The sequence below is a fragment of the Macaca nemestrina genome, chromosome 10 (assembly GCF_043159975.1).
Source record: "Macaca nemestrina isolate mMacNem1 chromosome 10, mMacNem.hap1, whole genome shotgun sequence".
In the NCBI taxonomy this organism is placed as follows: domain Eukaryota; kingdom Metazoa; phylum Chordata; class Mammalia; order Primates; family Cercopithecidae; genus Macaca; species Macaca nemestrina.
Window position 1 is genome coordinate 90,226,079 of NC_092134.1, and position 16,282 is coordinate 90,242,360.

Here is a 16,282-nt window from a genome sequence, read left to right on the forward strand (position 1 = left end):
GCACTTGAGAGGCCGAGGCGGGTGGATCACTTGAGGTCAGGAGTTCGAGACCAGCCTGGCCAACATGGTGAAAACCCGTCTCTACTAAAAATACAAAAATTAGCTGGGCGTGGTGGTGCATGCCTGTAATCCCAGCTACTCGGGAGGCTGAGGCAGGAGAACTGCTTGACCCCAAGAGGTGGAGGTTGCAGTGAGCCGATATCGTGCCACTGCACTCCAGCCTGGGAGACAGAGCAAGACTCCATCTCAAAAAAAAAAAAAAAAAAAAAAAAAGAAAAAAAAAGTTAAACGAGTGTTTTCTGTATTGTTGATTGGTGTTACTATTTCATTATTCTTTTACAGCATTATCTGACGCTGAAGGGAATTTTCTTTTCAATGGAAATTTTGTTCTAAGTAGATCAAAGAAAGAAGTCAATGTGCAAGGAACAAGAACTGTTATTGAATACAGTGGATCAAACAACTCAGTTGAAAGAATTAATAGTACTAATCGACAAGAGAAAGAACTTATTTTGCAGGTAAATTCTCAGTCATCAATAATAACACTTAAATTTAATTATATTAGTAAACTACTGGTTAAGTGCTTAACGTTATCAAATATAAAATGATATCTTAAGAATATTTTTTATGAATTAATTGTACGTTCTTTTGTATTCTTATTGAGGTGTTATGTGTGGGTAATTTATACAACCCTGATGTACGTTATTCCTTCAATATCCCTTTGGAAGAGTGGAGCGAGCTGTTCACATGGGACCCCTATGGACCATGGGAAGGCTGTACCAAAATGTGTCAAGGTACGCTGGCATTCAATAAAGGACAAAAGATTGACTGCATTCTGTCATCATTTTGTGTACTTTTGAGTCTTTGCTGCCTATGGACTCCTCCCCACTGTCCATACACATATCCCACACTGACATATAAAGGTTTTCAATCTTGTTTTCCTTTCTACTTTTTTCACTAATTCTTTCTGTTTCTTACACTTAACAGCATTATTTAATGTTACTCTTTTCACCCTTCTCTGTCTGTTACTGTTCTTTTACTTTCCCATTCTCGTTCTCTTTTTCACAGCCACAGAAAGTTTCTCTAACTTATATATATCCTGCTTCCTGGTGAAATAGCTGCGTTTTCTTCCACTCATCTCCACACAGTCTTTCTCAACAACCTGGCTTCCTCTTTTATTGTTGAGATAGCAAACATTCTTTCATCTTTTTATTTTCTTTCCCTGACCACTAGAAAGTATAATTGTGTAGATGGCATGAAAAATGGAAAGAAATAGAGTGAGAAAAGGAGCAGAGTAGGAACAGCAGGGCAATTTGTAGTAGGGGAAAAAAGTGGGAAGACTAGAGTCTGCAGTCTGTAATTATGAATATTTAATTGTGTAATATTATGTTCAATGCAGTAAGTATTTATTGAGGGAATACATTCAGATTATCCCAATTCTGCATTCAGGTTTTATTCTAGTGCTTGAAACAGGTGCATGAATATATATGTTAATTTATTAATAAAATGGTAAATACAGTACTATAGATATGCACAGTGTGGACCTCAGAAAAGGTGGAGGGAACAGTTTTTGAGGAGATTGAAGCTGATGAGAGAGAATTTTGTGTAGAATGGAAGAAAAGTTTTCATGAAGAATAGAGAAACAGTTTGGGAATTAGGGCATGAGTGGGTCAGGGCAAAGGAAGCTCAGAACCATGTGGAGATGAGCTTATCATAGAAAGCACGCAGCCAGAGCCAATGACAAAAGATGGTGAGAATGTAAAGAACAGTCTACCATCTGACCTGGCGAGGTGCCAAAGGAACTGTGGTGCACTATTCAAGAAGAGGCACAATCTTGGTCCTGTGGCATCTAGACAGTGCTTCCCAGAATGAATTCATGGGAACAATTGTTCCTGTTTTAGCAGTGTCTCAGTGGAGAGATACAAGGATATGATGCGAGATAGACTGGTATAAATGCTAGAGTAGAAAACACAGAGCTTCGGTTAACATAGAAGGAAGAATTTATTTTGACAGAAAAGTCCTGCATATGCTTTTAGAAGAGAATTGGAATTTGGGAAGCTGGGATCAGCATTTCAACTTGAGTGGGTAAACTCGTCTGTGACCATGGATATAGGGAGTTAGAAGGAGAAATTCCAGCAACAGGAGAATGAAAGAACATTTTAAAATGCGGTGAACGCACCAAGAATAACAAGATTCAAAATGGAAGTTTGGACAAATGTGGTGAGAGATGATTTGGGAGTCCGAAGCAGGAGAGTTCTCTTAAACAATCACGTGCAGGGGAAAAGCAACTTATTTCTTTTACCACATAGTGAACTATGATTATGTTCCCTTTTTTTGTGTAATTTTTTTAGTTTCTCTAAAGTTAAAGTTAAATTCCCTCCATTTTGTTTGTTTCTGTGTACTGAAAGGTATCGGTCCTTAAACTTTTTGTCAGAACTACACATTTTGTCTTAGTATTTTCAAGCATATTATAGAATCTATCAATTTGATTTTTCCTTCACTTTTTCTTTACCTCTGGCTACTGTGGCCCTCTTTTCTTTAATTTGTTCATGTTGCTTTTTAGGCTTGTTTAATGACTGTCATCTTGAGATGTCACTTCGTTATTGTCCTGGGAATTCTCTTCGGTATTCTGTGTTAGATTCCCTATTTTCTAAATCCTATCAATCCCTCTTTTTGATTTACTTCTTTCATTGGGTGGAACACATTCCTCAGTATTTTCTTCAGAAGAAAAGTAGATTTTCGAGACCTTTCATATCTGAAAATGGCATAACTATATTCTCATGCTCGATCAGTAGTTCAACTGGTATAAATAGAGATTGTTTTACTTTAGAATTTTGAAAGCCTTGTTTTCTGGCTTGTTTTCCAATTTCCTGTGCTTGTACATGGCATGTTGTATTCTGGAAGTTTTGTGGATCCTCTCTTTAATTCTAGTGGTATGAAATTTCAGGACAATGTGCATTGATTTGGGTTTTTTTCCCATCTATTTTTCTAGGTAATTAAGATGCCATTCCAATTTAGAAATATAAATCTTTGTCTTGATAAATTTTATCATGTTCTTAGATTACTTCCTCACATTAACTTTTCTCTTTTATCTTTGGGAAACTAGTATTATTTGGGTGTTCACATTCCTAAACTGCTATTAATTTTCTAATTTATTCTCTCAATTTCATTGTTTTCTTAATGTTTCTTCTCATAACATCTTGCTTTGGTTTTATGAATGTACTGCCTTCTATCATATCTCTGAGTGTATTAATCATAGTCCTTAAGTTTTCTTCTGCTCCCTCACTTACACGTGTTTCATCCTAGTTCTATTTTGTTTTTGTTTATTTTACCTTTTTCGTGTGTGTTAGAGGCTTTCCTAAAATGTCTACTGATCTTGTGCTGTTTGTTCATATTTTAAAAGTACTAAAATTCTGATTGAAAGTCCTCTGTGGGTCACACAAGTTAACTAGAAGTTTCATTGTAGAGTAACTTGGTCATTAAGTAGCCCTCTCTTATGTCATTGGAGAGAAGTCTCAAATGTTATTGTCAGTTGATCTTTTTTCTTGAGTTAAACAGTCCTGCAAGAGAGGAATTCTCTCATCTTCTGATTGTCATGAGGGTGCTGCGGGATAACAGAAGTTGGCATGGTGCCAGCAGGAGATTGCAAGCTGAATGGGCTGGGATCACATCATTAAGTGTAGGGAACTTTACTTAGCCACCTTGTTTCAGTAGAGTGTGTTCCCACCTTTTCTCAGCTGTGTCTTATGCCCTCAAATTTACTTTTTCTAGAGCTATGCTGTGCAATATGGTAGCCAGTAGTCACATGTGGCTAATCTATTGAAATGTGCTATAAGTGTTAACTACATATTAAATCTGGAAGTCTTAGAATGAAAAAAGAATGTAAAATATATTATTAATAATTTTATATTGATATGTTCAAATGATCATATTTTATATATTTGGGGCTAAACATGAAGGTTACAAAAATTAATTTAGTTGTTTTTTTTTAACGTGACTACTAGAAAATATAAAGTTCCAGATGTGATTCACATTCTGCTTTCATTGAACAGTGCTGCTCTCAACGAGGAAGCTAGTAGTCTAACCGTTCTTTTTAAATAATTTTCAATTAATTCTTTACTATTTCAGGCCTACCCCTCACACATTCACTCTGTCAGAGGAACCTGCTATTTTCCATTCCTGGGCCTTTCTTGGGTTCTGTGTCATGAATGATTTGTTTGTGATTTACTTTCCCACTTTGCAGGCTTAGGTTTCATCTTCCTTGGTTCTGTTAAATAGTTATTTCCATCTACTTTTCATATTCAAAATTTCCTTTTCTTGCTGTTTCTTTTTTCTTTTCTTTTTTTGTTCTTTTAGGTTTGTGCCTTTTCAGAATTTCTCATAGTTATTTCAAAAGATATTTAGGAAGGAGCAAAGATAACATATATGATCATGTTTAGTTAAGTGGAAGCACAAAGTTGAACTTTGATAAAACAGAAATTTGTTCATGTCACTGACTGCTTAAACTCTTTACTGTCTCCTTATTGCAGAAAGCATAAAGTTCAAATGAGTCTGGTCAGTTATGACTGCTTCTCTTAGTTTGCTTTTGCTGTAGTTATCCTGCATACAAACAACCACCAAATCTTAATGGCTTGGAACAATAAAGGTTTATTTATTGCTCATATCATGTTTTGGCTGCTAATTTGCAATGGCTCTACTCCAAGTTGGTATCTGTGTCCATGGTTTTTTTTTTTTTCAATAGACTTTATTTTTTTAGAGAAGTTATAGGTTTACTGAAAAATTGAGTAGAAAGTACAGAAAGTTTGCATATTTATCCATCTTCCCTCTGCCATTCTCCTCCACACTCCTCTATTATTAACATCTTGCATTAGTGTGGCACATTTGTGCAATTGATGAGCCAATTTTGATGCATTATTATTAACTAAACTCCATAGTTTACATTAGAGTTTACTATTTGTGTTGAAAATTCTCTGGGTTTGACAAATGTATAATGGCATGTATTCACCAATATAATATCATACATAGTAGTTTCACTGCCCTAAAAATCTCTTGTGCTTCATCTATTTATTCTTCCTTCCTTCCCCCACAACCAGTTACAAACACTGATCTTTTTGTCATCTATGCCTTTTTCTTTCATGTTTCCAGGCAGAAAGATCAGTTCTATCTGGGAAATGATGTTCTGGAGGCAGAGGGAAAAAGGAAAGAGAGCTGGGTGGGACTGGAATAGGTCATATTCCTTTTCAGTCAGTTGATAAAAAGCCTGATGCCGATGGACAGGAAAGAGTTCTTCTCCTACAGGAAGCTACTGTAACATTGTAGCAATAGAGATGTGTAATCCTCTTGCAGGGAAAGGGGAGTAGCTGAGGTAGCTGATGGATGACAGTGCTATAGTGTACTGTATAGCAACAGCATTGTCCTCAGCTACTCAATTATTCACCAACAACCACTCTATCCCACTGTAGTGAATTTCTTTTTATTCCAATGCCTGTCCCATCTTCTGTACATCTCTTCATTAAGCAAACTCCTCAGTCATTCAGGATTCAGCTTACTTATTATAAAAAGCCATTCCTCACTAGATTAATATACTGGTATATCCTGTATGTTGCATTGGAAATTTTTACTTGCTTAGCTGGCTCCTTTAAACTATTAGCAGAATTACATAATTATGGAACATCTAACTGTGAATTTTTCTTTCGTTTTTTATTTTCATTTGACTTTGGCCAAGGTCTTCAGCGAAGAAAAATAACTTGCATACATAAGAGTGATCATAGTGTTGTGTCTGATCAAAAATGTGACCAATTGCCACTTCCATCATTTGTTACTCAAAGTTGCAATACAGACTGTGAACTAAGGTAAAAGAGAAATAATATGTAATATAACCAGATTAATAAGTGAGCTAAGATTAAAACGTCTAACACAGTGACTGACACAGAGTGGACATACAATTATTACTCATCATCTGCCCTGCCATGAAAAAATTTCAGGCTCACTAATTTATAGTAAAACTCAGTACATAATTGATTTGAATTTTCATTCATAGTGTTTTCTGAATACCAGTATATAGGCCTCAACATTTTGTGTAGAAAAAGGTTGCAATGTTGTCTGTAAATAAATACAAGTAAATTGTAATCGGATGATTTAAAGGTCTGAAACAGTAAATTGTAGCATGATTCGTTATTTTCCACTGAATTAATGAACCAGTAAACTTCTGGAGTTTGGGAATTGGAGAAATCAAATTGATTGATTTCCTTGATATTCTATCAGTATTTTGTCCATTAAACTTCAGGGAAATTGATCCTAGATCATGACAGGAAGTTTATACTTCTAATTTAAATTTCTTGTTATTTGGGTTTTGTGTGCGTATGTGTGTGTGTGTGTGTGCGTGATTTATCTTGGAGTGACATGGTATACAATGAGTCCATCTATCATATTTATACATTTATTTTCAGCATTGTAGCAGGTACCTTTTAACATTCAGGTATGGCCAGAACCTCTTTCACTTGATGAGAATTTCTATATATTTATGATGATGTTTGACGACACAGCAAAAGCACAGTAGTAGAACTGCCTGTGTAAGTTGAATCCACTACAGAGTAGTAAAAGGAAGCACAGTGAAATTCTTGAAATGCAATTAGGGATGAAAATGAATTTCGTGAATTCTGTGCTTTGTTATTCGGGTGCCCTCACATTGATGAATGCTAGACTACAATTGGGATAATTTGGCTATAACTAACATTTTTACTTGTGGAAAACATGTTTTCCCTGGAAACATGTCTAAATATAGATTACATGAATTAATGAGAAAGTGTGGTGTACTTTACAAAAACTAGTTAACTTTTTAAATGCTTCATTTTTATCGATGTAGTCAAATTCCTAGACATTGCCTGGTCATAAAATCAAAATACTTATAGAGGGATTGCATAGGGAGAAACTACCTGATTGGGAGTCAGATATATGCAGTTATTGTCTTAAATCTGCTGCTAAGTAATTGGGTAATCACGATCTAAACCAGTTGTTTTCAAAGGTTTTTGAGGAAGCCTGGGGTTCCTTGGATGCACCTCCAAAGCTGCCACTAAATGCTGGCATGAGGTCAGTAGTATAATGCTGGCTTCCTGGTGATTTGTCCATCAACTCTTAGAATTTTAAAAACTGAATGCATGAGTATCTTTGAACCTGTTTTTAATTATGTAATATACCTCCTAAGTATAATAACATCTTTTTTCAAGGTGGCATGTTACTGGCAAAAGTGAATGTTCAACCCAATGTGGTCAAGGATATAGAACCTTGGACATCCATTGCATGAAGTATTCCATTCATAAAGGACAGACTGTTCAAGTGGATGACCACTACTGTGGTGACCAACTTAAACCTCCTACCCGAGAACTATGCCGTGGTAACTGTGTCTTCACAAGATGGCATTTTTCAGAATGGTCTCAGGTACAATAAAAATGATTGCTTAAAAAATGTTGCCCCTTTTTTTTCTAATTACATATTTATGTTACTCTAAAGTACAGTTTTGTTGAAAATCTGATTTTTTTCCATTAGTTACCACTTTTTTTTTTTTTTTTAAATCAGTGTTCCAGGAGTTGTGGAGGAGGGGAAAGGTCTCGAGAATCTTATTGTATGAATAACTTTGGCCATCGTCTTGCTGACAATGAATGCGAAGAACTGTCCCGAGTGACGAGAGAGAATTGCAATGAATTTTCCTGTCCCAGTTGGGCTGCTAGTGAATGGAGCGAGGTACATTAAACACATGAGGTTTGGAACTATTAAAATATGGTGTTAGTACAGCTTTGTAATCTAAGACTTTACAAAATTTAAAAGTGCTTAAATTTATTTCATCATTTTGTAAATAACTATTATCGAGGCAATCAGAAATTTACAAGACAGACCAGGCACACAGTGCCTCATGCCTGTAATACCAACACTTTGGGAAGCTGAGGTGGGAAGATTGCTTGAGCTCAGATGTTCGAGACCAGCCTGAGCAGCATAGTGAAACTTAGTTGGGTGTGGTGACACACACCTGTGGTCCCAGCTACTCGGGAGGCTAAGGTGGGAGGACCCAGCTACTCAGGAGGCTAAGGTGGGAGGATTGCTTGAGTCTGGGAGATGGAGGTATCAGTGAGCAGAGACTGCAGTAAGCTGAGATTGGCCACTGCACTCCAGCATGGGTGACAGCGTGAGACTCTGTCTCAAAAAAAAAAAACAAGAAATGTACAAGATAGTTTGTCATTATACTATTTACAATATCTGACTAGCAATAACACTAACTGACATTTAATCTATAAGCCTTTGCATAAGAAAGTGCCAGGGTCCACAGAAGCCTGGGATGAATACTTATTCTAAGGTTAGTTTTGCACCTTTGTTTCTAGGATAAATGGATGTTTCAGTGGGAATTAGCAGCAGAAGTTAGGGGCAGGCTGATTTTACCCAGTGAATATTTCTGGAGCAGTGAGGGAAAATGCATTTGGGAATGGTTTTTAACTGTATTTTCCTATGCAAATTGATCGTTGCATCATTTTAAGGCATTTGTGTTGACTAATGCTACAAATAAACAATGATCAGTTGTATTCTTACAGTGCCTTGTTACATGTGGTAAAGGAATAAAGCAGCGGCAGGTATGGTGTCAGCTGAATGAAGATCACTTGAGTGATGGCTTCTGTAACTCAAGTACCAAACCTGAATCTCTGAGTCCATGTGAACTTCATACATGTGCTTCCTGGCAAGTAGGACCATGGGGTCCTGTGAGTATATGATACGGGTTTTTCTAATTTGATCTATCTTTACAGAATAACACAAAAGTTGTGTTATATTTACTCCTCCCTTAGTGGGTGCAATGGAATTTGGCTTGATTTATTAAAAAAACAACAACCCTGAAATTTGAACCTTTATGTGTAACATGTTGACAGTACTGCTAATTTTGCTGTAATAAATATTTCAGCTTTGCTTTTGAACTCCCTTTTGTTAACCAAAATGCTACAGACTTTATGCTTTTATCAGCTTTATTTAGATTATAAATATTTTCATCTCTGTGTCTGCATTGATATCTTTATTGTTTTTAGGATAGGCATTGTTTAGATGTTTTGCTGAACAGGCAGCTAGGAGTCTGCAGGATGAGCAATGATCAGGCTGGATGAGGATGGAGTAGCTTATTATTCTGCAGAGGTTGCCACAATTGACAGGAAGCCTTCTCTCATTTTCCCTTTAACTTTATCATATGCTGTTCCTTCTTTGTCTCTTTAAAATTTACTTAGTATATTAAATGACATGCAAACACTAGGTGGTGTTTGAAAAGTATTTAGTTTCCTTAAATCATATTGACTGTTTCTAAAATATCAGGCCTCTATTTATATTTTTATATGACAACTTTTTAGGATACATTAATTGTTGTACAGTTTGGTTAACTTCAATATTTGATTGGCATTTACTAAATTTGAATAAATATGCATATTTATTGACTTTGCTCTTTTTAAGTCTTAAATCTGAAATAAAGGACTGATAAAAAGATTATTGGAAGTATATTATTAACAGGATATTCGTTAAGAAAATAGAAGTTTATGTAACTTTTGGAAAACAATGTTTTCTAAATATCTATTTATATTCTTCTTTCAGTGCACAACCACATGTGGACATGGGTATCAGATGCGAGATGTTAAATGTGTCAATGAGCTAGTTAGTGCAGTGTTAGAAGACACAGAATGCCATGAAGCTAGTCGCCCCAGCGACAGACAGGTAAAAAGAATCATGGTTTACAAACAAAAAGATTTACGAGACAGAAAGATTGTTGATGTGTTAAAATTATTTCTTTACTTATTTTTTTCCACTTAAACTTGTATGCCTTAAAAACGTGTATGTGAGAGAGAGAGGGAAAAAAAATAGAATTTGTTGTTCTTGTTTTTGCCAGCTTTGTAGCTTTATTAATGAAATTTTTTTTTTTACTCCTTATCTGCTGAGGGCTCACTTCATTTAACTTGTGAACTTCAATTCTTTGAACTGAAGAAGGAGTATATTATTATAAATATCGTGAACTCCTAAAGTATATTGTGCTTTTTAAGGCAGAGTTCTGTGTCCATTCAGAATGTTTCAGCTGAGCAGTATTTTTAAAGGACTGATGCTCTTTTCCTTTTCAGCCATCAGACAGAATGGTCCAAACTTTAGGATTCAGTCATTATCCACTACGGACACTTGACAATACTGTAGTTAGTGCTTTTGAAGATGAAAACATTCATATTACCAATTTGTAATTTAGCATAGAACTGTTCTTGAGACATACAGAAGAAATGAAGTATTAGATTTTATACAAATCAGTCATTACTTAATGTTTTACGATATCCATTTTTCTTCTGAACAGAACTGTGTACTTACACCTTGCCCATTTATTTCTAAACTTAAGACCACTTCATTACCAACTGCTCTCATAGAAAAGATGGCACAATGGCGACATGGTTCTTGGACCCCAGTAAGTGAATTTCTTTAATAGATACAGTGTTTCTATTATGGAGGCTTTTAGACATCAACAAAATGGTTGCTAGAGATTTCACAAATTAATGTATACATTTATTCTCAGGTATTTTGATGGTATCGAAGAAGTATAGGGTTTAGAATTAGGAATTAATGGCTAAGTTCTTTGCCTTTCAAGAACTCTGTGTCTCTGTACAAAGAAATTGAAGTTTTCTGAGTCTATTTTCTTTTTTTTTATTATTATTATTATACTATAAGTTCTAGGGTACATGTGCCATGTTGGTGTGCTGCACCCATCAACTCGTCAGCACCCATCAACTCGTCATTTACATCAGGTATAACTCCCAATGCAATCCCTCCCTCCTTCCCCCTCCCCACAATAGGCCCCGGTGTGTGATGTTCCCCTTCTTGTGTCCAAGTGATCTCATTGTTCAATTCCCACCTATGAGTGAGAACATGCAATCTTTGGTTTTCTGTTCTGGCAGTAGTTTGCTGAGAATGATGGTTTCCAGCTGCACCCATGTCCCTACAAAGGACACAAACTCATCCTTTTTTATGGCTGCATAGTATTCCATGGTGTATATGTGCCACATTTTCTTAATCCAGTCTGTCACTGATGGATATTTGGGTTGATTCCAAGTCTTTGCTATTGTGAATAGCGCCGCAGTAAACATACGTGTGCATGTGTCTTTATAGCAGCATGATTTATAATCCTTTGGGTATATACCCAGTAATGGGATGGCTGGGTCATACAGTATTTCTAGTTCTAGATCCTTGAGAAATCGCCATACTGTTTTCCACAATGGTTGAATGAGGTTACATTCCCATCAAGAGTGTAAAAGTGTTCCTATTTCTCCACATACTCTCCAGCACCTGTTGTTTCCTGACTTTTTAATGGTCACCATTCTAACTGGTGTGAGATGGTATCTCATTGTGGTTTTGATTTGCATTTCTCTGATGGTCAGTAATGATGAGCATTTTTTCATGTGTCTGTTGGCTGTATGAATGTCTTCTTTTGAGAAATGTCTGTTCATATTCTTTGCCCACTTTTTGATAGGGTTGTTTGTTTTTTTCTTGTACATTTGTTTGAGTTCTTTGTAGGTTCTGGATATTAGCCCTTTGTCAGATGAGTGGATTGCAAAAATTTTCTCCCATTCTGTAGGCTGTGTGTTCACTCTGATGGTAGTTTCTTTTGCTGTGCAGAAGCTCTTTAGTTTAATTAGATCCCATTTGTCAATTTTGGCTTTTGTTGCCGTTGCTTTTGGTGTTTTAGACATGAAGTCCTTGCCCGTGCCTATGTCCTGAATGATATTACCTAGGTTTTCTTCTAGGGTTTTTATGGTATTAGGTCTAACATTTAAGTCTCTAATCCATCTTGAATTAATTTTCGTATAAGAAGTAAGGAAAGGATCCAGTTTCAGCTTTCCACTTATGGCTAGCCAATTTTCCCAGCACCATTTATTAAATAGGGAATCCTTTCCCCATTTCTTGTTTCTCTCAGGTTTGTCAAAGATCAGATGGTTATAGATGTGTGGTATTATTTCTGAGGACTCTGTTCTGTTCCATTGGTGTATATCTCTGTTTTGGTACCGGTACCGTGCTGTTTTGGTTACTGTAGCCTTGTAGTATAGTTTGAAGTCAGGTAGCGTGATGCCTCCAGCTTTGTTCTTTTGACTTAGGGTTGTCTTGGCAATGTGGGCTCTTTTTTGGTTCCATATGAACTTTATAAGCAGTTTTTTCCAATTCTGTGAAGAAACTCATTGGCAGGTTGATGGGGATGGCATTGAATTTATAAATTACCTTGGGCTGTATGGCCATTTTCTCAATATTGATTCTTCCTATCCATGAGCATGGTATGTTCTTCCATTTGTTTGTGTCCTCTTTTATTTCACTGAGCAGTGGTTTGTAGTTCTCCTTGAAGAGGTCCTTTACATCCCTTGTAAGTTGGATTCCTAGGTATTTTATTCTCTTTGAAGCTATTGTGAATGGGAGTTCATTTATGATTTGGCTCTCTGTTTTTCTGTTACTGGTGTATAAGAATGCTTGTGATTTTTGCACATTGATTTTGTATCCTGAGACTTCGCTGAAGTTGCTTATCAGCTCAAGGAGATTTTGGGCTGAGACAATGGGGTTTTCTAAATATACAATCATGTCATCTGCAAACGGACAATTTGACTTCTTCTTTTCCTAACTGAATACCGTTGATTTCTTTGTCTTGCCTGATTTCCCTAGCCAGAACTTCCAAACTATGTTGAATAGGAGTGGTGAGAGAGGGCATCCCTGTCTTGTGCCAGTTTTCAAAGGGAATGCTTCCAGTTTTTGCCCATTCAGTATGATATTGGCTGTGGGTTTGTCATAAATGGCTCTTATTATTTTGAGATACGTTCCATCAATACTGAATTTATTGAGAGTTTTTAGCATGTGGGCTGTTGAATTTTGTCAAAAACCTTTTCTGCATCTATTGAGATAATCATGTGGTTTTTGTCTTTGGTTCTGTTTATATGCTGGATTACATTTATTGATTTGCGTATGTTGAGCCAGCCTTGCATCCCAGGGATGAAGCCCACTTGATCATCGTGGATAAGCTTTTTGATGTGTTGCTGAATTCGGCTTGCCAGTATTTTATTAAGGATTTTTGCATCGATTTTCATCAGGGATATTGGTCTAAAATTCTCTTTTTTTGTTGTGTCTCTGCCAGGCTTTGGTATCAGGATGATGTTGGCCTCCTAAAATGAGTTAGGGAGGATTGCCTCCTTTTCTATTGATTGGAATAGTTTCAGAAGGAATGGTGCCAGCTCCTACTTGTACCTCTGGTAGAATTCGACTGAATCCGTCTGGTCCTGGACTCTTTTTGGTTGGTAGGCTATTAATTATTTCGTCAATTTCAGAGCCTGCTATTGGTCTATTCAGGGATTCAACTTCTTCCTGGTTTAGTCTTGGAAGAGTGTAAATGTCCAGGAAATTATCCATTTCTTTTAGGTTTTCTAATTTATTTGCATAGAGGTGTTTATAGTATTCTCTGATGGTAGTTTGTATTTCTTTGGGGTCGGTGGTGATATCCCCTTTATCACTTTTTATTGCGTCTATTTGATTCTTCTCTCTTTTCTTCTTTATTAGTCTTGCTAGTGGTCTATCAATTTTGTTGATCTTTTCAAAAAACCAGCTCCTGGATTCATTGATTTTTTGGAGGGTTTTTTGTGTCTGTCTCCTTCAGTTCTACTCTGATCTTAGTTATTTCTTGCCTTCTGCTAGCTTTTGAATGTGTTTGCTCTTGCTTCTCTAGTTCTTTTTATTGTGATGTTAGAGTGTCAATTTTAGATCTTTCCAGCTTTCTCTTGTAGGCATTTAGTGCTATAAATTTCCCTCTACACACTGCTTTAAATGTGTCCCAGAGATTCTGGTATGTTGTATCTTTGTTCTCATTGGTTTCAAAGAACATCTTTATTTCTGCCTTCATTTCGTTATGTACCCAGTAGTCATTCAGGAGTAAGTTGTTCAGTTTCCATGTAGTTGAGCGGTTTTGATTGAGTTTCTTAGTCCTGAGTTCCAGTTTGATTGCACTGTGGTCTGAGAGACAATTTGTTATAATTTTTGTTCTTTTCTATTTGGTGAGGAGTGCTTTACTTCCAATTATTGGTCAATTTTGGAATAAGTGTGATGTGGTGCTGAGAAGAATGTATATTCTGTTGATTTGGTGTGGAGAGTTCTATAGATGTCTATTAGGTCTGCTTGGTGCAGAGTTGAGTTCAATTCCTGCATATTCTTGTTAACTTTCTGTCTCGTTGATCTGTCTAATGTTGACAGTGGGGTGTTGATGTCTCCCATTATTATTGTATGGGAGTCTAAGTCTCTTTGTAAGTCTCTAAGGACTTGCTTTATGAATCTGGGTGCTCCTGTATTGGGTGCATATATATTTAGGATAGTTAGCTCTTCCTGTTGAATTGATCCCTTTATCATTATGTAATGGCCTTCTTTGTCTCTTTTGATCTTTGATGGTTTAAAGTCTGTTTTATCAGAGACTAGGATTGCAACCCCTGCTTTCTTTTGTTTTCCATTTGCTTGGTATATCTTCCTCCATCCCTTTATTTTGAGCCTATGTGTGTCTCTGCATGTGAGATGGGTCTCCTGAATATAGCAGACTGATGGGTCTTGACTCTATCCACTTTGCCAGTCTATATCTTTTAATTGGACCATTTAGTCCATTTACATTTAAGATTAATATTGTTATGTGTGAACTTGATCCTGTCATTGTGATATTAGCTGGTTATTTTGCTCGTTAGTTGATGCAGTTTCTTCCTAGCATCGATGGTCTTTACATTTTGGCATGTTTTTGCAATGGCTAGCACTGGTTGTTCCTTTCCATGTTTAATGATTCCTTCAGGGTCTGTTGTAGGGCAGTCCTGGTGGTGACAAAATCTCTAAACGTTTGCTTGTCTGTAAAGAATTTTATTTCTCCTTCACTTATGAAACTTAGTTTGTCTGGATATGAAATTCTGGGTTGAAAATTCTTTTCTTTAAGCATGTTGAATATTGGCCCCCACTCTCTTCTGGCTGTAGAGTTTCTGCCAAGAGATCTGCTGTTAGTCTGATGGGCTTTCCTTTGTGGGTAACCCGACCTTTCTCTCTGGCTGCCCTTAACAGTTTTTCCTTCATTTCAACTTTGGTGAATCTGACAATTATGTGTCTTGGAGTAGGTCTTCTCGAGGAGTATCTTTGTAGTGTTCTCTGTACTTCCTGAATTTAAATGTTGGCCTGCCTTGCTAGGTTGGGGAAGTTCTCCTGGATGATATCCTGCAGAGTGTTTTCCAACTTGGTTCCATTTTCCCCCTCACTTTCAGGCACCCCAATCAGATGTAGATTTGGTTTTTTCACATAATCCCCTATTTCTTGGAGGCTTTGTTCATTTCTTTTTCCTCTTTTTTCTCTAGACTTCTCTTCTCACTTCAATTCATTCATTCGATCTTCAATCATTGATACTCTTTCTTCCAGTTGATCGAGTTGGTTACTGAAGCTTGTGCATTTGTCACGTAATTCTCGTGTCATGGTTTTTATCTCTATCAGTTCGTTTATGGCCTTCTCTGCATTGATTATTCTAGTTATCCATTCTTCCATTCTTTATTCAAGATTTTTAGTTTCTTTACACTGGGTACATAGTTCCTCCTTTAGCTCTGAGAAGTTTGATCAACTGAAGCCTTCTTCTGTCAACTCGTCAAAGTCATTCTCCATCCATCTTTGATCCGTTGCTGGCGATGAGTTGTATTCCTTTGCAGGCGGAGATGTGCTCTGATTTTTTGAATTTCCAGCTTTTCTGCACTGCTTTTTCCCCATCTTTGTGGTTTTATCTGCCTTTGGTCTTTGACGATGGTGACGTACTGATGGGGTTTTGGTGTGGGTGTCCTTCCTGTTTGTTAGTTTTCCTTCTAACAGTCAGGACTCTCAGCTGCAGGTCTGTTGGAGTTTGCTTGAGGTCTACTCCAGACCCTGTTTGCCTGGCTATCAGCAGCAGAGGCTGCAAAAGATAAAATATTGCTGAACAGTAAGTGTTGCTGTCTGATTCTTGCTCTGGAAACTTCGTTTCAGAGGTGTGCCCAGCCATGTGAGGTGTGAAGTGTCAGTCTGCACCTAGTGGGGGATGTCTCCCAGTTAGGTTACTCAAGGGTCAGGGACCCACTTGAGCATGCAGTCTGTCTATTCTCAGATCTCAACCTCCATGTTGGGAGACCCACTGCTCTCTTCAAAGCTGTCAGACAGCGTCATTTGCATCTGTAGAGGTTTCTACTGCTTTTTGTTTAGCTATGCCCTGTCCCCAGAGGTGGAGTCTTCA

General features: G+C 37.0%; 1 protein-coding gene across 1 annotated transcript in view; it reads left to right on the top strand.

Moving 5' to 3' along the window:
• Positions 1 to 16,282, top strand: part of LOC105470174 (ADAM metallopeptidase with thrombospondin type 1 motif 20) — a 209,689-nt gene that overhangs the window by 108,808 nt on the left and 84,599 nt on the right. Inside the window, exons 17-24 of the mRNA XM_024789232.2 lie at positions 343 to 515; positions 662 to 791; positions 5,723 to 5,849; positions 7,224 to 7,434; positions 7,573 to 7,737; positions 8,577 to 8,741; positions 9,610 to 9,729; positions 10,349 to 10,456. Of these exons, the coding sequence (XP_024645000.2) occupies positions 343 to 515; positions 662 to 791; positions 5,723 to 5,849; positions 7,224 to 7,434; positions 7,573 to 7,737; positions 8,577 to 8,741; positions 9,610 to 9,729; positions 10,349 to 10,456 (1,199 nt within the window). The remainder of the gene's footprint in view (positions 1 to 342; positions 516 to 661; positions 792 to 5,722; positions 5,850 to 7,223; positions 7,435 to 7,572; positions 7,738 to 8,576; positions 8,742 to 9,609; positions 9,730 to 10,348; positions 10,457 to 16,282) is intronic.